This window comes from Oryzias melastigma, linkage group LG17, assembly GCF_002922805.2.
Source record: "Oryzias melastigma strain HK-1 linkage group LG17, ASM292280v2, whole genome shotgun sequence".
Lineage (NCBI taxonomy): Eukaryota > Metazoa > Chordata > Actinopteri > Beloniformes > Adrianichthyidae > Oryzias > Oryzias melastigma.
This window is the reverse complement of record NC_050528.1, coordinates 22,887,159-22,909,386: the sequence shown is the minus strand read 5'-3', so window position 1 is coordinate 22,909,386 and position 22,228 is coordinate 22,887,159. Positions and strand designations below refer to the sequence as shown.

The following is a 22,228-nucleotide window of genomic DNA, read 5'->3' as shown; positions in this document are numbered from 1 at the left end:
GCAGCTCCATCAAAAGTAAAACTATGTACATTTCAGGCACCTATATATGTTTTCAATTTGCATAACGTTTGGATGATCTATTTTCATGTGATTTATTTAGAGATGATAACAGTATGCTGACTAACAGTAGAGCTGTTGTGTAAGAATACCACAATTTAATGTGAACTCTAGACAGTGCTTGCAATAGAGTTATGCAACTATGATAAGATCCTTTTTTTCTCTGACAGAGAAATGTGTATATGAGTCTGATTCTTTTTCCAGAAGATGGCCTTATCTGGGTGGGTGTGTGTGGTTACTGGTGCCTCCAGGGGCATTGGCAAGGGGGTAGCTCTCCAGCTTTCGGAGGCAGGAGCGACTGTCTACATCACAGGACGGCAGGAGAAGACTCTGAAACAAACTGCGGCTGAGGTGAGATTGCAATAAGTTGCTTATTTCCTGGAAGGTTAAAAGTTAAAACTAAAGTCCCATTAGTTGTCACGTACCTAGGTGTGTGGAATTTGTTCTCCACATTTGACCCATCCCCTGACAAGCTGCATTTGGGAACAATTTGGTAGTTAAACCCAATGAGAAACATTTCTAGAGATGGCATGCTGGCCTGTTACCATCGCCCAAGATACGTAAAAAGCGACGCCATACTGGACATGTCAGTAAACAATGAGATAAAGTTTAGCACATACTGTAAAATTACCATAAAATGCTTAATTTTGGTCTGATTTTAAAAGGAAAAACTCTAATCGTCACAAAAATAAGACCAAGAGCGACTTATTAACATTTTTCTACAAAGTACAACAGATGAACGACATTTCAAACTTTTCTGTAAATAAATAAATACGTTTTCATATAGGAAACACAATGCATAGCTAATGCTAGAATTTATACAAACTGTTAGACTCCACTGTGAATGTTTATAAACTGGTAGGGTGGGGAGTCGACATTGCCACAGACTGCTTGCGCCTGTTGCACCTTATTCATAATACACTGCCATGGGGCAAATGCACAAGTGGATCTCACTCAGCCTCTATCAGAAGGACTCGGGCACCCCTGCAATAATGGGCAGGCGGTTTTCCGCCCGCTGGACAAGGATTCGGCTCTAGGCTCTTCCCTCTTCGTTACTGAGGAAATCCCGGTTAGTTTATTTCCCTCCGCTTAGTAATCTGCTTACCAGCGGGTCTTGTGGTCTGATCTTCGGTCTAACACACCTACAAATTCATCCTCCATAAAACAAAAAAAGATTGGTGGTCCTGCCAGAAAACGTGGAAATAGTGCGAAGTCCAAAGCTTCCATTGCCTTTAAATAGGCAACAAGATCAGCCTAAATGTTCACTATTGAGAGTAAAGTCACTCAGATCTTCCCGAAATGTTTTCTGTGAGTTCTCCTTTATCAGCTGACTGTAATAATTTACTTGTGAAAAGTCACATTCTTGTTTTTCCAGCTGTGTTTGTGCAATTGCTGCTCAGCCGTAAACAGGTATCTCGACATATCCAATATGGTGTCTAACTTTGCGTACTCCATAAGCTAGTGTGTCATCTGTATATACTGTAACTAGTTGGTTTAATTCCCCCAATTAAGCAGGGAGGCAGGGGGTCTCAGTTTTAAAGTCTCTAGTATCCCTGGATTTGAACTCACAACCTCCCAGTCTCAGGGTGGACACTCAACCATAAGGCCACTGAACTGGAAGAGGGGTAAATGAGCACATAAAAAACATCTATTCTTTTGAAGGTTTGCAATGCAAAAAGTTGGATAAAATCAGTTTAATGGGAGTTTTTTTAAGCGATCAGTTTCCTGAAAACACAAATGCAGACAAACAGACAAACACTCATGAAGTGTTTAGTCCCTATTTTATTTGATTAGGATGCAAATTAATCAATTTTAGCATAGCTAGAACATAAATATGCTAGAATTAGCAGCACGATAGATCAAATGTTTACAAACTAAATGACTGGACGAAATGAGCATAAATTTCTTTTAAAAAAACAAAACAAAACATCAAACACATGAAAAGGATGAAGGGAGCATTGCATGATGGGATTCATTAAAGGGTGTAGTTTTGTGCAAAAATAAGACGAATACAAACATAGGCGCTAAGGATACAAAGCAAAAGATACAAGGTTGTCTTGAAAAACCAGTAGTGATTGAACAACGTTCTTAACAAATTTAATAACTAATAAAAGTATCACACTCTAAAGTTTTTAATTTGTTTTAACAAAGAAGGTTAATGATTATGGGAAAATGTTTACGAATTGCAGGACAAGTTTGTAAAAGTTGAACTATGATGAACTTTAAACTCTTTCTGTCTTTATTGCAAAAAGCCCAAAGTATTTTTTTGGTGATTAAATTGATACAGACAAACGGGACGCTGAGGTGAGTCGAAGGCTTTAAAAGGAATTTAGAACAATCTGCTTCATTCAGCGCGACCTTTGTCTCTGACAATAGCTATTGAGAGGGAGTGCGGCGTCTGTCTTGCCACTGTTTAAATGTCATTGTCTAATATGTCTGTTTTCACTGCAGGTGAGTGAAAGAGGCGGCAAGTGCGTGCCGGTCATCTGTGATTCTACAAAAGACAAAGACATCGAAGACCTTTTTGAGCGGATTAAACAGGATCAGAACGGCAGACTGGATCTGCTGGTTAACAATGCCTACGCTGGAGTTCAGGTTGGAATCTTCACCAAACTTCCCACTGTACTCACTTCACACTGTCACTGACCGCACTTTCTGTCATTCAAGAATATTTTTGACAACATGGAGAAGAAGTTTTGGGAAACAGATCCAGCCATTTGGGACTCCATCAACAATGCAGGTCTCAGGTAGTTAGAACTTTTAAGTTGACTATTTTATTTGTCTGCTTTTATTTTCAAAGTCTTATCAGAGTTTTACCTTACCTATTCGTGTTAAACTAGATAACACATTTTGAACCTAATCTTCCTCATCTGACAGGGGTCACTATATTTTCTCCGTTTATGGCGCCAGACTGATGGTGGCTCAAGGTCACGGTCTGATAGTGACCGTTTCATCCATGGGGGGACTAAAGTATGTCTTCAATGTGGCGTACGGCGTTGGAAAGGCAGCAGTAAGAGGAAGAAGACTCCTTGTTTCATTTTGGCACCATAAAAGAGAAGCCATAATTCGGACTTGTTTGCTTCTTATCTCATCACTCGTTTGTTTGTGTTTGTGTTTCCAGTGTGACAGGTTGGCAGCTGATATGGCAGTTGAGCTCAAAAGTCGGGGAGTGGTTTCTGTCAGCCTGTGGCCGGGGCCGGTACGAACAGAGCTGATCACTCAATTTATGCAGGAGAGTGATCCAGTGATGAGAGGGATGACTCAGGGTAAACAGGTAAACTGATCTTTAAGGTAAAATAGGGCTGTATTCCGACTGGACACATTCGGTCTGCTTTAAGTGAACCAGAGTTCGTGTTCCCTGATAATGCAGAACATAGTTTCAGTTTGAATACACGCAAGTAGACTCTGGTCTGGCACCTGGAACCGCTCTCAGACCAATCTTTCGAGGTGATCTTGGTTTGTTTCCGATCAGACTGATCTTTGGTTTGCTCTGAGATGACTTAGTCTGAATACAATCCGTTCTCAGAGTGGAATAACTGGACCAAAACAACCACCGTGGCCAGTGTTCACATTCGGAATGATGGGACCTGGGAGCCGCGGACAAATGTAAAGCATTGATTGTCGTGTTGAAAACGCATTTTACATGCTTTTTTGCGTCTTGTTACGCAACACACACCCGGCGCTGCTGTGATGTCATCTTAAAAGCTATCTTTTATCTTAAAAACAATGCCAAAACACCACAACAATGAGACATAGCAACTCATTGAATGAATTCAGGCTCATTAAAGCAACTTTTAGCCTTGTACACATCGTTTGTCATGGTATCCCAAACAATCTATAAGCCATAAACACTTATCAGCGCCCCCTCACCTTCAATTGACTCATGGATTGCGTTTCAATGACTATTTATTGCTGTCAGTTCCATTTGCCTGCACTGACTTTGGAAAAGGGCTTTTGCATTCGCTGCCCCTCCACATGAAACATGCTAAAGAAGGACCAGAAACTTCCAGAACTCCTTCTGTTAAATGATTTTAAATCCAAGTGGAGTGCTGATACAGATTTTAAAAATTGATCCGCGAAAGTTAAAGTTTGAATAATTGAGCTATCCCGATAAGGATTGTAAAGCCCAGGACTTCCATAATTTCTACTTCTAGTTGCTTTGGCCCGCTCTTGTAATTCCTGGCTAATGAGGGAAGAGATCTACAGTCACAAGGTTTTGTTTTCAAGCTTTGGTCTGGACCAAGAAAGTCCATTTGACAGCAGTCCTAATATAGACCAAATGCAAGGTTTAGGACTCGATCCAGAACAAAATAAGCAACTCCAAACTAAATTATTTTTCCAGTCTTAATACATGCTTAGTCTTTAAAATCATTTTATGAAATTTAGCTGAGTTTTACTGTTTGTTTTTTAACCAAACAGATGAAAGACGTTTTTGCCAGTGGAGAAACAACGGAACTGAGTGGAATATGCATAGCCAACTTAGCAAAAGGTACGTTTTAATGGTTTGTAATTACAGTGTCGTCCTTGGTCTGAATGAAATACATGATTCCTTAAAGTAATACATCAGGAAATGTAGCGACTCCGGTTCCCAATAACCTACACAATGGTATAGAAAAGAAATGAATAGAATAGAGCACAGCAGATGGTTGTCCTCCTCCATGCATAGTAAACAAGATTACAGCAAATATTCTTAGTCTTTTGGACATTTATTTATGCTTTTACTTTAATATAATAAACATAAGTTAGCATTATTGTTATGATGTGAAGCAAAACTACGGTGGTTAAAATCACATCAACAAATTACTAAACACAAAAAAGTATTAAAGATCACAAAGACAATTAAAAAAATAAATAAATAATAGGAAAACAACATTATATTTTAGAAAATCGTCTCAAAAAATCATTTCAGAAAAACAAAAATAATATCTAGAAATTACAATGAAATGCTAAAAGAATGAAATACAATTTGGAACTGGAAAAGATAGGTACTATGGGTCATCATCCATTCAGTAATGTGCTAATATCTCCCTTTTTTGGTTTCTCATTTTGCTTCCCTTTTTAATGTTTTATTATGATGACTGGAAATTACGTTTGTTTTCCAAAATGTTTCCTTTTTATTTGTTTAATTTGAATGGAATTATGTTTTGATTTTTGGAATTTTGTTTAGATTTCTAATTTTATGTAATATTGCTTTTTTATTATTAACATTATTGTATTACTTTTGTTTTTTAATTGTCGTTGTGATCTTAAATATGTTTTTGTGTTTAATGATATTTTGGTGTGATTTGGACTTCAGGGCTTCCGTAGAAAACAAATGTTAACATTCTGGAATCATTTTAAAGAGCAATGACACACACTGCAAACCATTGTATTTGTTGTTCGATTTGATGTTTTTTTTATTATTCTTTTAAGATTACCTTAGTTGTAAATTGGTGAATTATTTTTAAAAAATTATTGAATTCATGAAAATATATAATTCCTTATAAAAAAAAACGAATCAAGGAGAATATATTAGAATGGGCCAAACAAGACTGGGCTGAATAATACCAATCAAAAATGTCTGAACTGCCCTACTTTTTCTGAAAGTAAAGTAAAAAAAAAATCCTATGGTTAGATGATGACAGCTTCAAAACGGCAGATAAAACTTTAAATGGTAAGAAGCAGGCTTGCAACATAAACTGTCAAAGTGTTAAAAGAAACTGCCTGCAGACATGTGACTTATTTAGCAAAAAAGGATCTGGTTTGTAAACAATTACATGCTTTTTGTTTTTGTTTATACAAAGTACATAAATCCACTAAAGTTTGCCATTTTTCACAAGAAACTAGAAAAATTTGGCTTTTATGTTCTAAGCTGTTACTTAAAACTTCCTTAGCTGGTTGATGCTAACACACTTAAACTAACATCTTCTATAATATATTCATATATGTATATATATATATATTTGCATGTTTTTTGTCTTTTCAAGCTTATCTATGGTTTAGTTGTTTATTGTTTCTTGCCATTACATGACCAAAAAAATATATGTATGCAAACCTGCTATTTGATGGGGAAAGTTAAATCAAACATTCTTTTTATATATAGTGGCTTGGCAAGACTAAGGTCAAACTAGGTGTCGTACACTAAAAACTCAAAACATTAAAAACAACAACTAAAAGGATAAGCATAAAAGTAAAATAGAGACATATAAACTAAGTGACAAAGTAAACGCTGATAAATGCCAAAACAAAACAGTCCAGTAGAGCGGAGTCTCATACGGTGGCATAAACTCATTGGAACTCAGACCTTTTAACTATAACCAAAGGAAAACTTTAATAAAAATCAAGAAGACACTTAAAGGTAATCAGATTTCCTACAATCTGAAAGATTTGAAGATTTGTAGAACATTAAATACATTTAGTTTGGCCTTATTAGGCCTGAAAGTTCAAACAAAAATAATTAATGTGCACAGGCGTGTGCTTCAAAGCACAAACAATATATACAGTATACAATAACATTTAAAAAAAATAATCCTGGTACTTGAAATAAATTGTCATGAACTATAAACTTATCTGTATTTATCTTTGTTTTTTCCTTCTAAGATAAAAATCTCATGTCACTGACTGGGAAGGTGCTCATGACCTGTGACCTGGCCCGGCGTTACGGGATAAAAGACGTTGATGGTAAGCCTGTATTTTGTTTTCTTCCTGAAAGTTTTTTACATGACAGATTTTGAACTCGATGGGATATCTTGACACATCTGTACATTTGGTTGTTTTTAGGTCGGAGTGTAACGGATTTCACGTCCCTAAAATTCATCCTGACCCAGGTTCCGTACCTCTCCTGGCTCTCTGCGGTTGTTCCCTCATTCATCCGCCTGCCTCGCTTCGTCCTCACTTTGGCTAGCAGCCACTTCTAACAACCTTCCACGTCAAAACCAGTGTAGTAACTGAAAGTTATCATTCCTACAGTTTATCTTCATAGCCAATTGAAATTCATGGAACATAACAAAAAAAATATCACTCCAGATGTATTTAAATGATATTTTTTATTATTTTAAGTATACACATTTATTGGACTTTGAATTGTGTTTTTGAAGCAGATTAAGTGTATTGCACATTACTGTCCACTTAATATGAGTTTAGTAGTCACAAAGCGACCATCCATCCATCCCTTAGCTGTCTTATCCCAAGCCTAATTGTAAGGACAGCAGCCTAAGCAAAGATGCCCACATCTTCCTTTCCAAAACTGCACAGTTCCACTTGAATCAAAGGTTCAACTTTTTGCAAATTTTCTTCTCCGGATGAGTTGTGGAATCCCCGTTGTAGTTGGAGCACTTCTTTGACAGGTTGACATTGGACTGCTCAGAGTCAGGGTTTTTTGTGGCTAAAGCTCTCCAGGATGTGGAAGATCAAGACCCTTTTGACAGTGGGCTTGGTCAGACGGTCCCAACAGTCCCAAATGAGCAATTGTTGTCTTTTGCAATAAGCCCTGAGATTTTGTAAGAAGTGTAAAGTTTGCACCATTTTGTATATGATTATGCTGTAAGGACATTAAATTTTCTTTTTAAATCCATTTCATAAATATTATTTTGTTATTATCGTATTTAGTCATAACATCAATGACTTAGCTGACGTGGAAAAAGTGTTCTTCCAGAACGATCCTATCAACTCAGCTCACTACCCACTGTATCTCGAACATGACCTCAGATTAGTCATCCTTGTTTGTTTCATTATCATATACTGAATCCAGATATGTCTTTTTTGAACACACACTGCCCTTAAAGACCCACTCTGATTATGTTTTTATAAAAGAGATTAACCATATTAATTAGCATATACACTCTTTTTTAATGTGGATGTATGTCACCCTTTCAGGTATATGTACTCACTTTAAGGAACTTTTGCCAGCATATTTTACTGACAGAAATAAAGTTTGGATAGTTGAAAGAGTCTCTAAGGATCTTTATTTATAAACTGTGGCACTCTGAGTGTTCATTGGTGTGATTTAAGTTTGAATAATCTGATTTCGGGACCAGTCTAATGGTTGGTGTTTGGTTGAGTGTAACGGATTTGTGGCGCAGGCCCTTCCTCCAACCCCGCCGCCTGTTCATCCAGACTGGCACACCCACCCCGCCGTCACTGTGGGAGAGTCATGTGGGCCTTGTGGGCTTCCTGGTCGTCAGCTCCGCCTCGCCTCGATCTGGCCGGACAGAGAGAGCACTTCTCCGTTAAAGAACAAAAGCAACAACGAGCGGACCGGAGGAGAGGCAAGCAGGCGGGCGGGGAGGGGGGGAGGAAGAGACGTGATTTCAACTCACCCCTTAATCTCTCGGCTTGGAACGCTTGCGAGGCCAACAGGAATTAGCCGACGACTGAACTCCAGCGACGGGCGACAAACTTGGTCGCCTCGCATCTTTGAATCCAGCCCGTAATCCGTGGCGGTGCTCGATAAACAAGACAAGGGTCAAACCAACAGACGGACGGTATTGTTTCTTCGACCCGCCTCGAAAACTTCGGCGATATAAAGCCGAGTGAGTGGAAAGGGGCTCATTCTTAACTTTCAGCGATTTTTTGTTGGTGCCGTTCAAAGGGACGCGGAGGATAAAGGGTTATTTTTAGGCATTTTAGGTAAGTTTATTTTTATGTTTTACTGGAGCGTGTCTAACGGCGAAGTGCGCCTGTGCAGACTCGAGCGTTTTAGATAGTACGCCACAAAGGGGGTGAGACATTTAACTGTTGTTGTTTTTAACTTTTTATCACCCAACAAAATGAGGACAAAAAATATAGAGATAAATGTTTCAAACAAAGCAACAAAAATTGAAATAAAACAGGAGGAAGGTCCGTTATCTTGTTTAAGGGGGTTCAGCTGTTTTAAATGAATGAAAAGTAAAAGGAACCTTTCACAATAGTTTTATTTTCACTTAAATTCACTTTTATGATTTGAAAACAACTCAAAATGTTGAATGTATCATTATGTGATCCAATTAAATAACAAATTAAATATTTGTTATTTCAAAACAAACTTGAACATGTGTAGTTTTATACAAACAACTTCACAATTTTTTAGGAATAATACATTTTAAGATGAATTATAATCACTTGACTAAGGCTCCTTTAAAAGAACTATTTTTATCATGAACTTGCACAACACCTGCTGCGTTTACACACACACACATGTACGGATAAACCGGTGTTTTCCTTATCCTAAATGTAGGAGTTTGCCGTTTCTCTGGATCTGTTCTTTTGTGGGCTCTTCTTTAGAACACATGGCTTTCGGAAAACTTGGAAGCAAAACAACAAAGCTCGACTGACTGAGGGCAAAGGGAGGAGACGGTGATGAATTCCTGGTAGATGTTCCTTCCCTGTGCTTCCACCCTCTCTGACCAGTCCCCCCACACATGCAAAACAAAAGTCAGTCGCCACACTCTGGGGGAGGGGAGATTCAGTCTGGACAGAGTATACGACCGGTTTTATAGAGTTCAGAAGAAGTCGAGAGAAATAGGGGGAGGGGCAATAGTTGTTGGGGAAATTGACTTTGTGAACGAGAAAAACCCCGAAAGTTCCCGGCAACGTTGTTCTGTTTCTCTAAAGGGGTTCCACTTCCATCTGGTGATCTTAACTTTGGAGAAATAAGGATATGATGGCTGGGATATTCAACTAACACTATTTTTTATTTTTCCCCCACCCCTTTTTTTCCTTTCTAGGTGACTGAGTCCTATTTGATAACCATGATGGCCTCGTATACTGAACACAGTGGAAAAAACGGAAGGCTGGGAATAACAATTAAACATTTCAGTGGAAACCAAGAGGAGAAAGGATATGAAATTGATGTTGAAACCAAGAGCTCACCCAGGGAATTGTGCCATTCAGCCAGCTCGGCTGAAAGCAACGTTGGCAGTGTGGCTAGTTTCACCACCAACAACAACTCCGTCGTGTGCCTGCCTCTGGTCTCGGAGGGACTGAAACTGGTGTGGACGCAGTCTGATCAGACCCGAGAACTTGACGAGATCCCAGAACTTGTCCACGCCTTTAACTTATTCCCATACCCGTCATCCTCAGAAGTCAGCACCCTGGCACGGATGTGTGCCTTGCCACTGGACAAAGTTAAAGTGTGGTTTATGGTGCAAAGAATCAAATATGGCATTAGCTGGTCTTCCGAGGAAATTGAGGAAACACGGAGGAAGCTAGCTGTGCCGGAGCTTTACGATAATTCCACTGAATCAAATGAAGAAGCCAAACTGAAGGAAAAGAGCGAAAGTTTGGAGGAGTTGGTAATTGAAGATGACAGTGGTGAAGAAGAGGGTGGTTTACCTAGCTATACTCCTCAAAGTAAGAAATCAAAGTGCGAGTCGCCAGATTTGTATAAAGCAGCCAAATCCAGAGCGCCTTGTTTCAGTTCCACCCTCCCACCCCCGAAGGATTCATATTTCTACCACCCACCAGCAGAAATACCAGCGAGTGCAGCAGCTGATGTCTCCCTTGACCTTACAGAGGCAACTTCAAGACAGCACCGGCACGGGCGCTACAAAAAGTCCAAAGTTCAGCTTGCCGCTCTACGCAAGAGCTTCCTGAAAGAAAACTGGCCAGCAGAGGCCGAGCTGCGACGTTTGCAGGAAGAAACCGGGCTAAGCCGCAACGACATCCGCAAATGGTTCAGTGATAGCCGCTACCAGCTAAGAGTCGGCCGAGGGAGCCTGGCGGCGGCACAAAGCTTTTCTCACAGCGCTGCTGTGGGAGGTAAACATGAGTCGGAGAGTCAACCCCTTCCACTTGTTAGTCAAAAGTCACGTCAGCCCAATGGGGAGAAACCCCCCGAGGGAACACGCAACAATGGGATTAGAAACTCACACTTCTTTCAGACATTTTTGTCTAACAGCCTAGAGGCATTTGGTGAAAGGGTCCTTGAGACACAGGGTCCTGAAGTGATTGAGGAGCTTTCTGGAGACGGGGAGAGTTTTAAGGATGAAGAACCAAACGATGAACAACCTTTAGAGTTAACGAAAAACTTTAAGAGTGAACCAGACATCATCCTGGAAATAAAATCATCACCCTATTCTTCCCCGTCTGTCAGTCCACCACCAGCTGCTTCCCCAAGTAAACCGTTTTCACACCGATTCAGAACATCAAAAAAGTCACTGCACTCGACCCGAACCAGTCCCCCACAGACACCCCTGGGTTCCTCTGGGCCTTCCACTTCCACATCTCCTACTCTTACTCCAGCAGGGCGGCCAAGAAAGACCAAGGAACAGCTGGATGTGTTGAAGCAGCACTTCTTGCAGTGTCAGTGGCCCACAAGTGAAGATTACACTGAACTTGTTAAACTTACTGGATTACCCAGAGCAGATGTTATTCAGTGGTTTGGCGACACGCGGTATGCCGTCAAAAATGGCCAACTGCGCTGGGTCAAGGGTGTCCGTGATCAGTTCCTAGCAGAACTTGCAAATCAGCAAAGCAGCACCGGTTTGACGAACAGAGGTGGGACGACCTCTCGTGGACGCAAGCGCAAGGCCAGAGCAAACGGAACGGGTGCATACTCTCCGGATATCCAGCCCCTGGTGGCGTACTACCTTGCAACAGGGTCGCTGCATGAAAAAGACCTTGACACGCTATGCAAGAAATCCAGAATGAGCTACCAGCAGGTGCGTGATTGGTTTGCTGCTCAGGAAGTTGAGAAAACTGACCAAGAATCCGTTGATGTTGGAGAACATTTCTAGAAGTTGTGGACTACACCCAACTTCATCACAACAGGCTGAAAACATTGGGGTTCACACTGCTTTAATGAGGCACGTTTTGTAAAATCCAGTCTTCCTAGAACAAGCCTAGAATGAGGTTTGTGATTTTCATATATGCTGCATTTCTTACTTCTCCTTAATATATTTAGACTTGAATTATATTTGCCCTCTTTTGTGTTACTGTAAACAGTGACCAGTACACTGGTTTGCTCTATATATTTTTGTAGCTTATTTTTGTTTAGTTCACTAAAACAGATTTGTTAGTATTCTACTGGTTGGATGGTAATTTAAAATGTTTGTAATTTTGGTACCTGAATATAATGGATGATGTACTGCTTTAGGGAAATGTCTGCATTGACTGAATAATGTGTGCAGTTATTCCTTTACAGCCAAGAATTCCTTATCATGAAAGCACACTGGACATGTTTTTTTTTTTTGTTTTGTTTTTTTTTCCTTTAAAATGACATCTTGCACTTTGGTTTTAGAGCTTGACGTCATAATTCCACCAATTTACAGCTCTGAAAGCCATCATGTTTGGATGCAGACCATGACGATGAAAATGTATTTGGTCTGATTAGTGTATTTCTGAAACGCATTCCCTGATTTCTAGTCAGTCGCTCTGTTGTAATTCTGCATATCAGAATCATTTGTCATATGCATATATCCAGACCTTTGTAATAGTTAACTGTAGATTGAGAAAACACATCATACAACTGTCCAAATTGCCAATTTAGTCATTCAGTGATGTTTTTTTTCCTCACTTTTGTCTGTCTAAACATAGTGTGTTAGTACATGGTTTCTAACTGTAGAAGGGCTAGGCAGGCAAAAAGAGTGTACACATTAAAAGCAGAGATGGATTCAAATCCAAAGATTATTACATTTTGTCAAATCATGTTTTAAAAGATGCTTTTGGTTTCTTTTCCAAGTTAACCATCTCACATATTTGTAATGGTTCTTTACAGAGTATGACTTGCTTTAAATGGAATCAGTTTTTTGTTTCTTAAAAATGTCCACACAATGGTCAAATAACCCGGAACCTGCCACGATAGAGCAGGTCCTTTTGTTTCTGTTCTTCCATCAAAGTCTGAAAAGCTTAATTTAAGTGTCATGAAATGGGATATGTTTCTACAAATAGCCTCTTCTTTTACCAATGTTTTTGATCATTTTTTTTCTGTATTCAAAGAGACATTTGCACACTTTGTTGCTGGAAACCAGTAAAAGATTTGTCTTGATAAATACATGTGCGAAATTGGATTTCTTTGAATCTAGTAGCTAGATTGTCAGAAATAGTTACTTTAAATGTTTTCAATGGGGGAAAAAAGTAAAATTAATATGCAGAACAGCTTTAAGAGAAAAAAAATAAAGTTTTATGAGGAGAAAAGATTTTCACAAATCTAGTTAACGTTGAACATTTAATAAGCAGCAGTGTTGAACATTTGCAGGAATGAAACTTTACTTTTTTTGTCGCAAGAAAGCACTGAACAACATAGAACATTAAATCAATGTCGAGGTGACTCTATTGACAATCCATTCATAAATGGGAACTGGAAAACAGTAGACTGATTCCTGAGAATGACAGTAAAGCGTTGAGTCAATTCTACGGGAAAACCCAATATTCAAACAGAAATGTTTACTTTGATGTGGCAGCTGCATTACTCACCTTGTTGGAGTGCTGAAAACAGGGGGTGTTCCTTTACAAGACAAAACCAAAAGGGCATTTATGAAGGACAATTTAGAGCAGAATTTAATGAATTAAAGTGTTTTCAGATCTAAAAAGAATGCGTTATATGAAATTACACTTACTCCGATCGAGAAGAGAGCTGTGACTAGAAATGGAGGCAATTGATCCAGGGGTCTGGGATGAGAAAAACAGGACAGTTTTAAATTCCTATCTAATATTTATAAATAAATTTGTCTTTTCAATACTCACAGTGAGAGAGAGGCTAGGACCCCTGTCTCGGGTCCAACGCAGGGACTCAGCAGAGCTGACACGGCTGATTCCCAAACAAAACCATCAAGTAATATTTTGAAAATACAAATACATTTAACTGAAACATGGACATACCTTGTAGTTCTTGAGCGAGGTGTAACTGGAAAAAAACAACACATTGCAGAATCCAAAATATGTCTGATAATCAAAAGCATGTTATTTATAGCAAGTCCAATGAGGTCACCTGGGGAGGTAACAGCCACTGGGAGTGACACCCTCTGAGCCCTGTATTTTAAGGGGGAAATTGCATCATAACCAGCTTGTGAAAATATGAAGAAATGCAGAAAAATAGTCATTACCCATCCACTTGAAAAGGTCTTGGAGAAATCTGTGAAAAACAAAGTGAGTACAAAAAAATGGCCAAAAGGACAACATTTGTAGAAAGAACAGCTATTTCCTTACTCTCCTCTGAGAAAGCGGCTTTTTTAGTTCCTCGGTTTCTCTCCTCAGCTCCGACAGCTGCTTCTTTAGCTCTACATTCTCCCCACTGAGTTCTGAAAGCTGCTTTTTTAAATCTGCATTCTCCCTTTTCAGCTCCGAGAGATGCCTTATGAAAGCAGAGGAGGAGGATTTTGCTAAAAGGGTATTAATCCATGCTGCAACTCGGTTATGATTTCCTGTTGGTCACCTGTAAGCCTGGTCTGTGACTTCCTTCAGATGCCTCTCCATCGTGGAAGCCTTCTTCCTAAAATGAGCTGTGACTCTTTCCATCTGCGCTCTCTGGAAACTTGCGATCTGGGAAGTGTGAGTGTATAAACACTACAAAATGATCCAACTGAAGTGGGTCATGAATGAAATCTCAATTTAAGCACCTAGCTTGCTAAGTAAAAATTAGATTAAAAAGTGAAATTTTACATGCAAACATTGTTCCAATTTTGCAAAATTGGTTGGATTAAACTAGTAAAAAAGCGTTAGATAAACCATTAAAATATAAATTCTTAAATTCTTTTTGCTTTTCAAAATAGCTAAGTAAGGAGTTCTCTGATGAAGTAATTATAATGAAAAATTAGTAAGGAAAAAAAAAAACAACCTAATACTTTTTAACCTTTACTGAAAACAAAATTTTAACTGTATTATTTTAGGGAAACGTGTTAACAGTCATGTTACTTATTTTTTATCTTAAGTACCCTCTGGAGTTCCGTCCAAATATAACACATACTTTTAATTAAGAAGCACTGGACTAGGCCATTCCAAAATGTACATACTGTATATTTGCCCTTTACACATGTTGTGAGACCCTTCTCACAGTGACATCAGACAAAATGGCAACATGGGCCCGAAATGTGAATAGTGACTTCCGGTTTACAGGTTTAGAACGACAAAGGTGACAACTGATAGGTGTTTAACACAATTTAATGTAAATAACAAAAGGTAACCTTACTAATTTTAACAGAAAAATGTACAATATTTATGTGATGAATGTCCTGCCCAAAGGTATTCTCATTTACTCTCAGATCGTTTTACAAATCTAAATACGAAATTCAATAATCCTTCAATTTTGGAGGCTCTATTGAAAATATCGACCTTTCATTTGAGCAGATTTTATTCTAACAGGTTCTATTTTGCTTGGTTATTTGTACGCGCTTTAGGTGCAATCGCGCACAAAAACAAATGAAAATTCATGTTGGCCACACATAATAAGCACAACCAGGATGCACATTGCTGCATGTTGGCCGCGCATGTTTTAGCTGCACCCAAGGCTGAATTTAGTTGTTGTAATAAGAGGTGTTTGTTGTTTTTCGGGGTAATTTGAAGTGGTAATGGAAAAAATAGGAATGCTTATCAAGTGGCACAGTGAATATTTTAAGTGCCGCTATGAAGCCGCGTATTTTCAGTGTTTAAAATAAGAGCAGCTAGGACAAAAGTTCAACTCTGGCAGTACGTATTTAGAAAATTACGTGCAAATAATAATTTCCTTATATATATTTTTGACGGTTTCAAATTATTTTTTCATCCTTGTTTACCTTTATTATTGCACATGAATCAGACACGGTTATGAGCAACAGCAAAGGGAAGCAACGCCAGAAAATAACGCAACAGTAATTAGTTTTTCTTTATTGTAAGACATGTTGAAATCGTCTTACTTTAGCTCTGTTTTTGTAAGCAACTTTAACTGGGCAGAAAAGATCTCCTCCAGCTCTAAATCTTATCCCCGTTGTGGAAAGATAGCATTAGCGTTAGCATAAATTAAAAGAGAGAAATCTTAATTATATAAAACAAGCAGCATTCAATGAAGTACCTGTAACCTTCATCTAACCATGAGTGGGTTGTCCGAGAGAAATGATCCCTCGACCCGTTTAACATCATTCATACGAATTCGGAGAAGCAGCTGTGCTGCGCTCTGACTGCAGGCAGGACTAGTCACATTTGTACTTTGATTTGTGAACGATCTAAGAAGGGAAAACTAATACAACCAGGTAGGACATTTATAAAATAAATATTGTACAAATTTCAGCTACAATTGATTAAGGTTACCTTTCATTATTTACGTAAAGTTGCTTTAAACAGCATTCAGCTGTCAGCTTTGCCATTCCAAACACGAAAACCGGAAGTCACTTTGCACACTCGCTATTTTATGTGACGTTACATGAAAATGATCTATTTTGAAGTAAATTTGTAGCTGTGCTTCGATTGCTGTCTTATTTCAGAATTCAAAACAGACAAGTTGTCATGTTGCTGCAAACCAGCCCAAATGATCATCCCTCCACCACCATGCTCAACAGTGGGTTTATCATGGTTTTACAGAGGGTTCTGCTTGTCCAGTCTTTTCCTAATCATATTGTGACAATGTGGGTTATCTTCATGTCTGGAGCCAGAACGCTGCAAAAAGATCTGCTGCTAATGCAAGTTAGATAATTGTTAGTTTATCGAAGAACCATAATCAGTTGCAGCTCTTTAACACTTTTGAAAGGGCTAAAGGAGCACATAGCATATTCATAATTTCAAGTTAATTTAAATTAAATAGTAGTATAACAATTTTTGGTCCTCTATTTTTTTATTTTCCTAATTTTTTTTACACATTTTTATTAGACGTTTGCGGGCACATAAAAAAAATTACACAGAGCTCTACTGACTGTTTTAGATCTGAAACACACCACTAAAGTAATGAACTGATCTTTTCAACTTTTCATAAAATAAAGCAATTATGTATATTTGAAACCATTATTTTAAACCTACAAATGTGATGTGAGTTTGGTGTGTTAGCAGCAAAGGTGAAACAGACCTGTGAAATGCTTGCTAGCTTCGACTGAATGAGGTTTACCGGGTCCTTAAAAAACACTTTTCCCTGCGGCTGCATCTAAAACAAGAAACAATATCATAAATGAAAGGTTTTCTGTGCTGAATAAGAACAATTCAAATATGACGAGGTGACCCACATCATCAGAGATGGCCATATAACTGCAGCTGGCTCCACATGCCGGACACTGCTCTGAGAAAACAATACGGGAGTGATAAAAAACTGTTCAAAGAAATGTTATTTCTTCAGATAAGAAAGAATGGAACTGAATGGTATTAAATAACAAAAAGTGGGTTTCTAGTGCTAACTTTTTTTAAATGTTATTTTTTATTTAATATTTTAAGAACTACAAACAGGCTGGGCACTAACATCATCTGCTCATGAAAAATACTAGATGACCTGCAATTAAAAGCCACTATGTGTCATAGACATCATCCGTGTCTGTTCTGTTTATGTGCTCGTGACAATGACGCCAGTATGTTTTGTTCTTCCTTTATCCACAAACATTTTAGAGCAAAACATTGGTAAAATATGAGACATGTTTACCAGTATGAACCGTTTATTTTTGGTTCTGTTTTTTGATATATTTTTGTTCTTTTTCTATGTTTTTCAAAATTATTATTTACATTTGTATTTATTTGTTTTCTGTGACAGACTGGCGACCTGTCCAGAGTAAACTCCGCCTTTGCCCATCAGTAGCCGGGATAGGCTCCGGCACCCCCCGCGACCCCAAAAGGGAAAAAGCGGACAAGAAGATGAATGAGTGTATGAATTAATTTATTTTTCCCTTTTGGATTTTTTTTCCCAAAATTTTGGGGGAAATTTTCAGTTTTTCGAGCAAATTTTGTAGGTTACAACAGTTGAAGTCTTAAAGCAAGAAGATAAGGACATGTCTTCAACATGCAGTACTTGAACACAATGGTTCACTCTAAAGAGAAAGAGAAATGATTATAGGAATTTCAAATTAAAGAAAAAAACTTTTTTTGGTTTTCAACATTTTTTTCTAACTTTTCAATATTTACATTGTTTTTCAAAGTGATTTTTATTGTTTTTCTATCACACTTGTTCACTCTAAAGAAAAAGAGTATTAATATTAGGAAGTTCTGGAGTTTGTTTTAACAATAGGTACTACTTGTAATGTTTTAGGGATTATTCACAGTAAGTCACTGAGAAATTGCTTTTGTGTGGGAAGGTCTTGTGCACTTTATTGTTGGACCCAGTCTGCCTCTGCAGCTTCACATACATCAAGACAAACTTTGAAGCTCCGAACAGGCCAATCCTAATCACTGAAAAAGTCTGCATCATTTTCTGCATCACCAAAAACAAAAATAAACAGTTCACACTAATACTTCTCCCACGTTTTACCTTGTAATGTTTTGTGAATAAAGTAAGTACAAAGCAGATTGGCATTTTGTAATTAGCCCATAAAAAAAACGGACATGGATCGTGTCAATGACAAGGACATATTGTGGATTTTCAACTTTTAATTTTGGGTCATCTAAAAGTTTTCCTTAGCAAATGAGGTTAGTGTGCAACCTGTTTGTAGCTTTTGCTTTTGTAGTTATTAAAAAAATAGCATAAAAATGTAATACATATATAAACCAGTTCTGTATTGTTAATCATTTATTTATATTTTAATATGATGCACTAAGTAGATGATAAGTACATAATAAACTAAGCAGATCTACATGTATGCGTTTCCTTACTGGGTTTAATGCATGCTTGACATAAGATGTGTCCACAACTGGAAACAGCAAACTTGGACCCTCTCCTTGTGAAGCACTGGTTACAGTGGAACCAGTCCATTTCTAATCTTGTTTTCTTGTCTGCAAATAAGCACAAGATCAAATTAAATGTGTAATATTTATGGGTATAACTAAGATTCTATAATTGTTAAAAACTGGATCAGATATAAATCTTCACTGACCAAAGCTGCTGTTAACTTCCATTTGAATCATTAGTTACATGCAATGTTAAACAAAAAAAAGTTTAAAAAAAAAAAAAAGAAAAGAAAAAGAAACAATTTAGCGACCAAACACATCTTACTGCATTTAATCAAAAAATAAAATAAAAATAAAGCGTTAAAGTTGCAGGTTGAGATTGGTAGATAATTACACTTTTGGGCAGCAACTGTATAATTAGTTTGCTAAAATATGGCTATTAGTTTAAAAGCTAATATCCTGGGACAATAAATACGGAATTAGCTTCCGGATTATGAAAACTTGAAAGTATATAATTTAAAAAAAAAAATCGTACAATGCCAAGAGTTGAAACATCTGCACAGGACGGCTCTATGCTCCCTTAAGCTAGAACATGGTGTTAATAGTAAAAATCAAACTTTTAAGCGTCGATAGCTATTATTTTTACCTGGTGGAGTCAAAGGGGTGTCGGGTAATTAACGGTTTACTCCCTCCCTTTACTTCCGCTCCATCATAGTTACGTCCGACGTGACGCTGCCCCACCACAATTAAAGTGCATTCAACCAGCACGCTAGCATTTGAGACTTTTATTTTGTAGCCACACCCATGTCCATAGTCAGAGCTAGTTAGCAAATATAGCCAACCTCACAACTTACCTATTTGAGATTTGCAGAGTCATTCAGGTCAGTTTCTCAGACAAAACTTAGTAGCTGCTGCAGTCCTTGATTACAGTTAAACACCTTTTTGGTCTTTTGAATTTTTTTGAGTTTCAGCATGACTGTAGGTCAAATCAAATTGTGTCCCCCTTTAATTATGCAAACCATTGTCAAGGTTATACATTTTAAAATTTAAACCTGTCACATGTTGTGACGTCAGCAACAACACATTTCCCCCCATTGTACAGTTACAGGCCACATATTTTTTTTTTTTAAGTAGGGGACTTTGCTGGTATAGTGTTTAATTTTATATATATTTATAATAAAAAAAACTGGAATATGCCACAATAAATAAACCTTGGGCCAAATAAGTCATAAATCTTTAATATCACTGCAACATTTACAGCTTAAAATACATGAGCAGTTAACATTGAGACTTCAGGCTGTTATGGTGAGTGGTCCAACAACTGCCTTTTTTGCCAAGCCATGCTTTTCTGAAAGAGAAAAGTCTCATCAAAACACAGCATCAAGGACTCTCATAGTGGTTATAGGTACACTCACCTGACAGATTCCTCCTTTTCCTTGACTTGCAGGTGGATTCACAGCAGTCACACAGGTTATTATATGCAGGGTTGTCCAGCAACTCCCAGCTAGGAGACAGAAAAATGTACTTCTATCAACATTGCATTCAGCCTTGCTGCATGTAGTTAATCATTTTTACCCATTATCTTTTGTGTAGTGGCAGGCCTTCTTTGTGTCATCAAGTCCATTTGGATCCCATGCAACCAGGCTGCAGTGGATGAACACCTTAGTTGGGGGAGGAGGAAGATATAAATAAACTTCAGGACTCTGAAACCAACTCTCAGACAGACCAAGAAACTAGTTTACCTCCTGTCCCAGTGCAAATCTAAAGGCTTGAATAGACAAGTCTATCTCAGACAGTCGACGTCTTGGTTCAAATTTTGAGCGTGAAACTTTACTATCCACAAGGCATCTGTTTGATTAACAAAATAGAAGTCATTTCAGTAATTTATAAAATGTCTTTACATTACAAAGGAATATGTCCAGTACCCCTTATTTGTGATTAGTGGATACAAGTTGGCTCCAGGGTGAAGGTCAGGTGTGGTTGAGGCTGTACACTCCTCAAGAAGGAGCAGAAGAGGCTGATGGGCCTGCTGGTCCACAGCAGCCAAGATAGGAATCATGGAGCCCAGAGGGAAGACATTAGACTCAGCAGGTCCACTAAAGTCAGCTGGAACCACAGAGGTCAAAGTTGTAGCCATAGTTGTCCACAGTTACACAAATTTGATTAAACTCACCCTTCATTAGTCCAATGTGAAAGATCAAGTCTTCTACTCCATATGTGGAAAACACTGGGTCATAAGTCAATGGATACCAGTCCTTGGGCCTGATAAAGGGGGAAGATGTCAGTCATTAGTTTCTGGAAAACAGGAACCACAAACCAAATACCAACCTCTCAAATGAGCAGACAACTGGGAGACTAAAAGGGTGGACATATGAGTCAGGTGAAGATGTGTAGATGAGTTCATTGGTGTAGTTAAGCTCATTTCCAGTTACCTTTAAGAAAAACCCAAAGGTCACGAGAGGACAGAAATATATTTAGACATTAAATTTATAAAGTACTTACAAGTCTCCTGAAGTTGCAGTCATCAAATGTCACACTAAAAGTTGCCTCCCGGGGGCCGACAGTTGTAGGAAAGCAGCTACCAAGACGGAACAGGGAAGGATCAGCCTGTGACCGACCGTCAGTCCAAACCAGTGACATGTAGTCAGGCCTGCAGTCCACCCTCAGCTCTGAAAACAAAACAATGTTTCTAATGCCTCTGATAACATATAGATTTAACATCTCATTACCATGACACAAAAACCTTTACCTGCATTCACCATCATAGCAGTCCCCAGACAGAAGCACACCAACAAATCCCAAATGAAAGCCATTGTGACTGCATACTGAATTCTGGGCCTGGGTGCAGTTTTATTCCATCTGATAGGGAAAAGTCAATCAAAGGAATGACTTCCACCTGGTGTGTGTGCAATAATCACAGGTGGACCTGCAATCAGTACAACAACAGCAAGGACCTCCCCTATCTTTTGGATCAGGGCAACTCCAAAACAAATGCTGTTCTAGTAGGTGGCGGAAATGCACCTTAAAGCTGTGTGCCATCTGCCATTAAACCACACAAGAAGAAGAGTTTCTAGTTTTATAATGCTGCAAATCCTCAACATCCTTCAACATAGTCTGCTGAGAAGTTGAGGTTTTATGCACTGAAGGTTCTATCAGGTATGGGAGAATATTGTTTTATTTCATCCCTCCTGACCGCCAGAGGCGGTGCATCAAGCACTATATGATCCCTCTTGTGCATGCGTAGTTTAAGAATTTATTGACAACAAAGTCACCTATGACCTGCTGGTGACCTATGTGAGGCTATAAAGTCATGTGGCACCTTGTGGTCTCAACACTTCTGGCAAGGAACTCAAGGGAACAGAATCCATGTATCATTCGTTCATTCGTTTTTCAATTTAAAATTGGAAATGAAAAAAAAATGAACCGTTTTTTTGTTTTTTTTTTATTTAAAATCCAAAACGAAAAAAGGTTGTTTTTTTGTTTTTCATTTCCGATTTTAAGTTGAAAACTA

The 22,228-nt window shown here is 38.3% G+C and overlaps 4 protein-coding genes and 1 long non-coding RNA gene across 13 annotated transcripts in view; 2 read left to right on the top strand and 3 right to left on the bottom strand.

Moving 5' to 3' along the window:
- Positions 1–7,609, top strand: part of dhrs1 (dehydrogenase/reductase (SDR family) member 1) — an 8,038-nt gene extending 429 nt beyond the window's left edge. The window contains exons 2-9 of one of the 2 annotated variants that reach the window (XM_024273468.2): positions 265–408; positions 2,509–2,652; positions 2,725–2,804; positions 2,935–3,067; positions 3,179–3,331; positions 4,477–4,546; positions 6,637–6,717; positions 6,817–7,609. In XM_024273468.2, the coding sequence (XP_024129236.1) occupies positions 265–408; positions 2,509–2,652; positions 2,725–2,804; positions 2,935–3,067; positions 3,179–3,331; positions 4,477–4,546; positions 6,637–6,717; positions 6,817–6,953 (942 nt within the window). In that variant the 3' untranslated portion in view covers positions 6,954–7,609. Of the gene's footprint in view, positions 1–261; positions 409–2,508; positions 2,653–2,724; positions 2,805–2,934; positions 3,068–3,178; positions 3,332–4,476; positions 4,547–6,636; positions 6,718–6,816 lie in introns of both variants that reach the window. The other variant, XM_024273467.2, reaches the window with a different exon arrangement.
- A 371-nt stretch (positions 7,610–7,980) lies between these two features.
- Positions 7,981–8,496, bottom strand: LOC118599937. The gene is made up of 2 exons (XR_004949470.1): positions 8,355–8,496; positions 7,981–8,236 (listed from the first exon to the last, which is right to left on the bottom strand). It is a non-coding gene; the product is annotated as an uncharacterized LOC118599937 (long non-coding RNA).
- On the top strand, positions 8,177–12,645 carry homeza (homeobox and leucine zipper encoding a). 5 transcript variants are annotated; one of them, XM_024273466.2, is made up of 2 exons: positions 8,177–8,303; positions 9,741–12,645. In XM_024273466.2, exon 2 carries the CDS (start codon positions 9,765–9,767, stop codon positions 11,748–11,750), a length of 1,986 nt encoding a protein of 661 aa, XP_024129234.1. In that variant the 5' UTR covers positions 8,177–8,303; positions 9,741–9,764; the 3' UTR covers positions 11,751–12,645. The 5 variants fall into 5 exon arrangements, with proteins under 5 accessions (XP_024129234.1, XP_036072229.1, XP_024129233.1 ...); XM_036216336.1 differs by lacking the exon at positions 8,177–8,303 and adding an exon at positions 8,458–8,567; XM_024273465.2 differs by lacking the exon at positions 8,177–8,303 and adding an exon at positions 8,527–8,664.
- Positions 12,646–13,161: 516 nt separating this feature from the next.
- Positions 13,162–19,768, bottom strand: LOC112147234 (RING finger protein 212B). Of its 4 annotated transcripts, none has more exons than XM_036216339.1 (13): positions 19,572–19,768; positions 18,703–18,822; positions 17,136–17,188; positions 16,982–17,056; positions 14,387–14,493; positions 14,161–14,305; positions 14,058–14,086; positions 13,943–13,983; positions 13,834–13,858; positions 13,699–13,762; positions 13,572–13,623; positions 13,429–13,459; positions 13,162–13,334 (listed from the first exon to the last, which is right to left on the bottom strand). In XM_036216339.1, the coding sequence occupies exons 2-13, from the start codon at positions 18,800–18,802 to the stop codon at positions 13,268–13,270; spliced, it is 789 nt and encodes a 262-aa protein (XP_036072232.1). In that variant the 5' UTR covers positions 18,803–18,822; positions 19,572–19,768; the 3' UTR covers positions 13,162–13,267. The 4 variants fall into 4 exon arrangements, with proteins under 4 accessions (XP_036072232.1, XP_024129240.1, XP_036072231.1 ...); XM_024273472.2 differs by lacking the exon at positions 19,572–19,768 and adding an exon at positions 19,364–19,550; XM_036216338.1 differs by lacking the exon at positions 19,572–19,768 and adding an exon at positions 19,253–19,381.
- A 171-nt stretch (positions 19,769–19,939) lies between these two features.
- Positions 19,940–21,627, bottom strand: LOC112147269. Its single transcript, XM_024273524.2, has 9 exons — positions 21,467–21,627; positions 21,220–21,386; positions 21,046–21,149; positions 20,891–20,979; positions 20,643–20,823; positions 20,460–20,565; positions 20,293–20,378; positions 20,133–20,221; positions 19,940–20,065 (listed from the first exon to the last, which is right to left on the bottom strand). The coding sequence occupies exons 1-9, from the start codon at positions 21,528–21,530 to the stop codon at positions 20,010–20,012; spliced, it is 942 nt and encodes a 313-aa protein (XP_024129292.1). The 5' UTR covers positions 21,531–21,627; the 3' UTR covers positions 19,940–20,009.
- Between the last annotated feature and the right edge of the window lie 601 nt (positions 21,628–22,228).

Excerpts from the sequence above, each read along its gene's own strand:
- homeza (XM_024273464.2), top strand. The coding sequence starts at position 9,388 with ATGTTCCTTCCCTGTGCTTCCACCCTCTCTGACCAGTCCCCCCACACA. Across the intron at positions 9,448-9,740 it reads CCCACACATGCAAAACAAAA|GTGACTGAGTCCTATTTGAT; the intron begins GTCAGTCGCCAC and ends TTTCCTTTCTAG.
- LOC112147234 (XM_036216337.1), bottom strand. The coding sequence starts at position 18,954 with ATGATTCAAATGGAAGTTAACAGCAGCTTTG. Across the intron at positions 13,859-13,942 it reads AGTGGCTGTTACCTCCCCAG|TTACACCTCGCTCAAGAACT; the intron begins GTGACCTCATTG and ends GTTTTTTTCCAG. Across the intron at positions 13,460-13,571 it reads CAGCTCTCTTCTCGATCGGA|GAACACCCCCTGTTTTCAGC; the intron begins GTAAGTGTAATT and ends TGTCTTGTAAAG.
- LOC112147269 (XM_024273524.2), bottom strand. The coding sequence starts at position 21,530 with ATGGCTTTCATTTGGGATTTGTTGGTGTGCTTCTGTCTGGGGACTGCT. Across the intron at positions 21,387-21,466 it reads TGCTATGATGGTGAATGCAG|AGCTGAGGGTGGACTGCAGG; the intron begins GTAAAGGTTTTT and ends TTTTGTTTTCAG. Across the intron at positions 21,150-21,219 it reads ACTGCAACTTCAGGAGACTT|GTAACTGGAAATGAGCTTAA; the intron begins GTAAGTACTTTA and ends TTTTTCTTAAAG.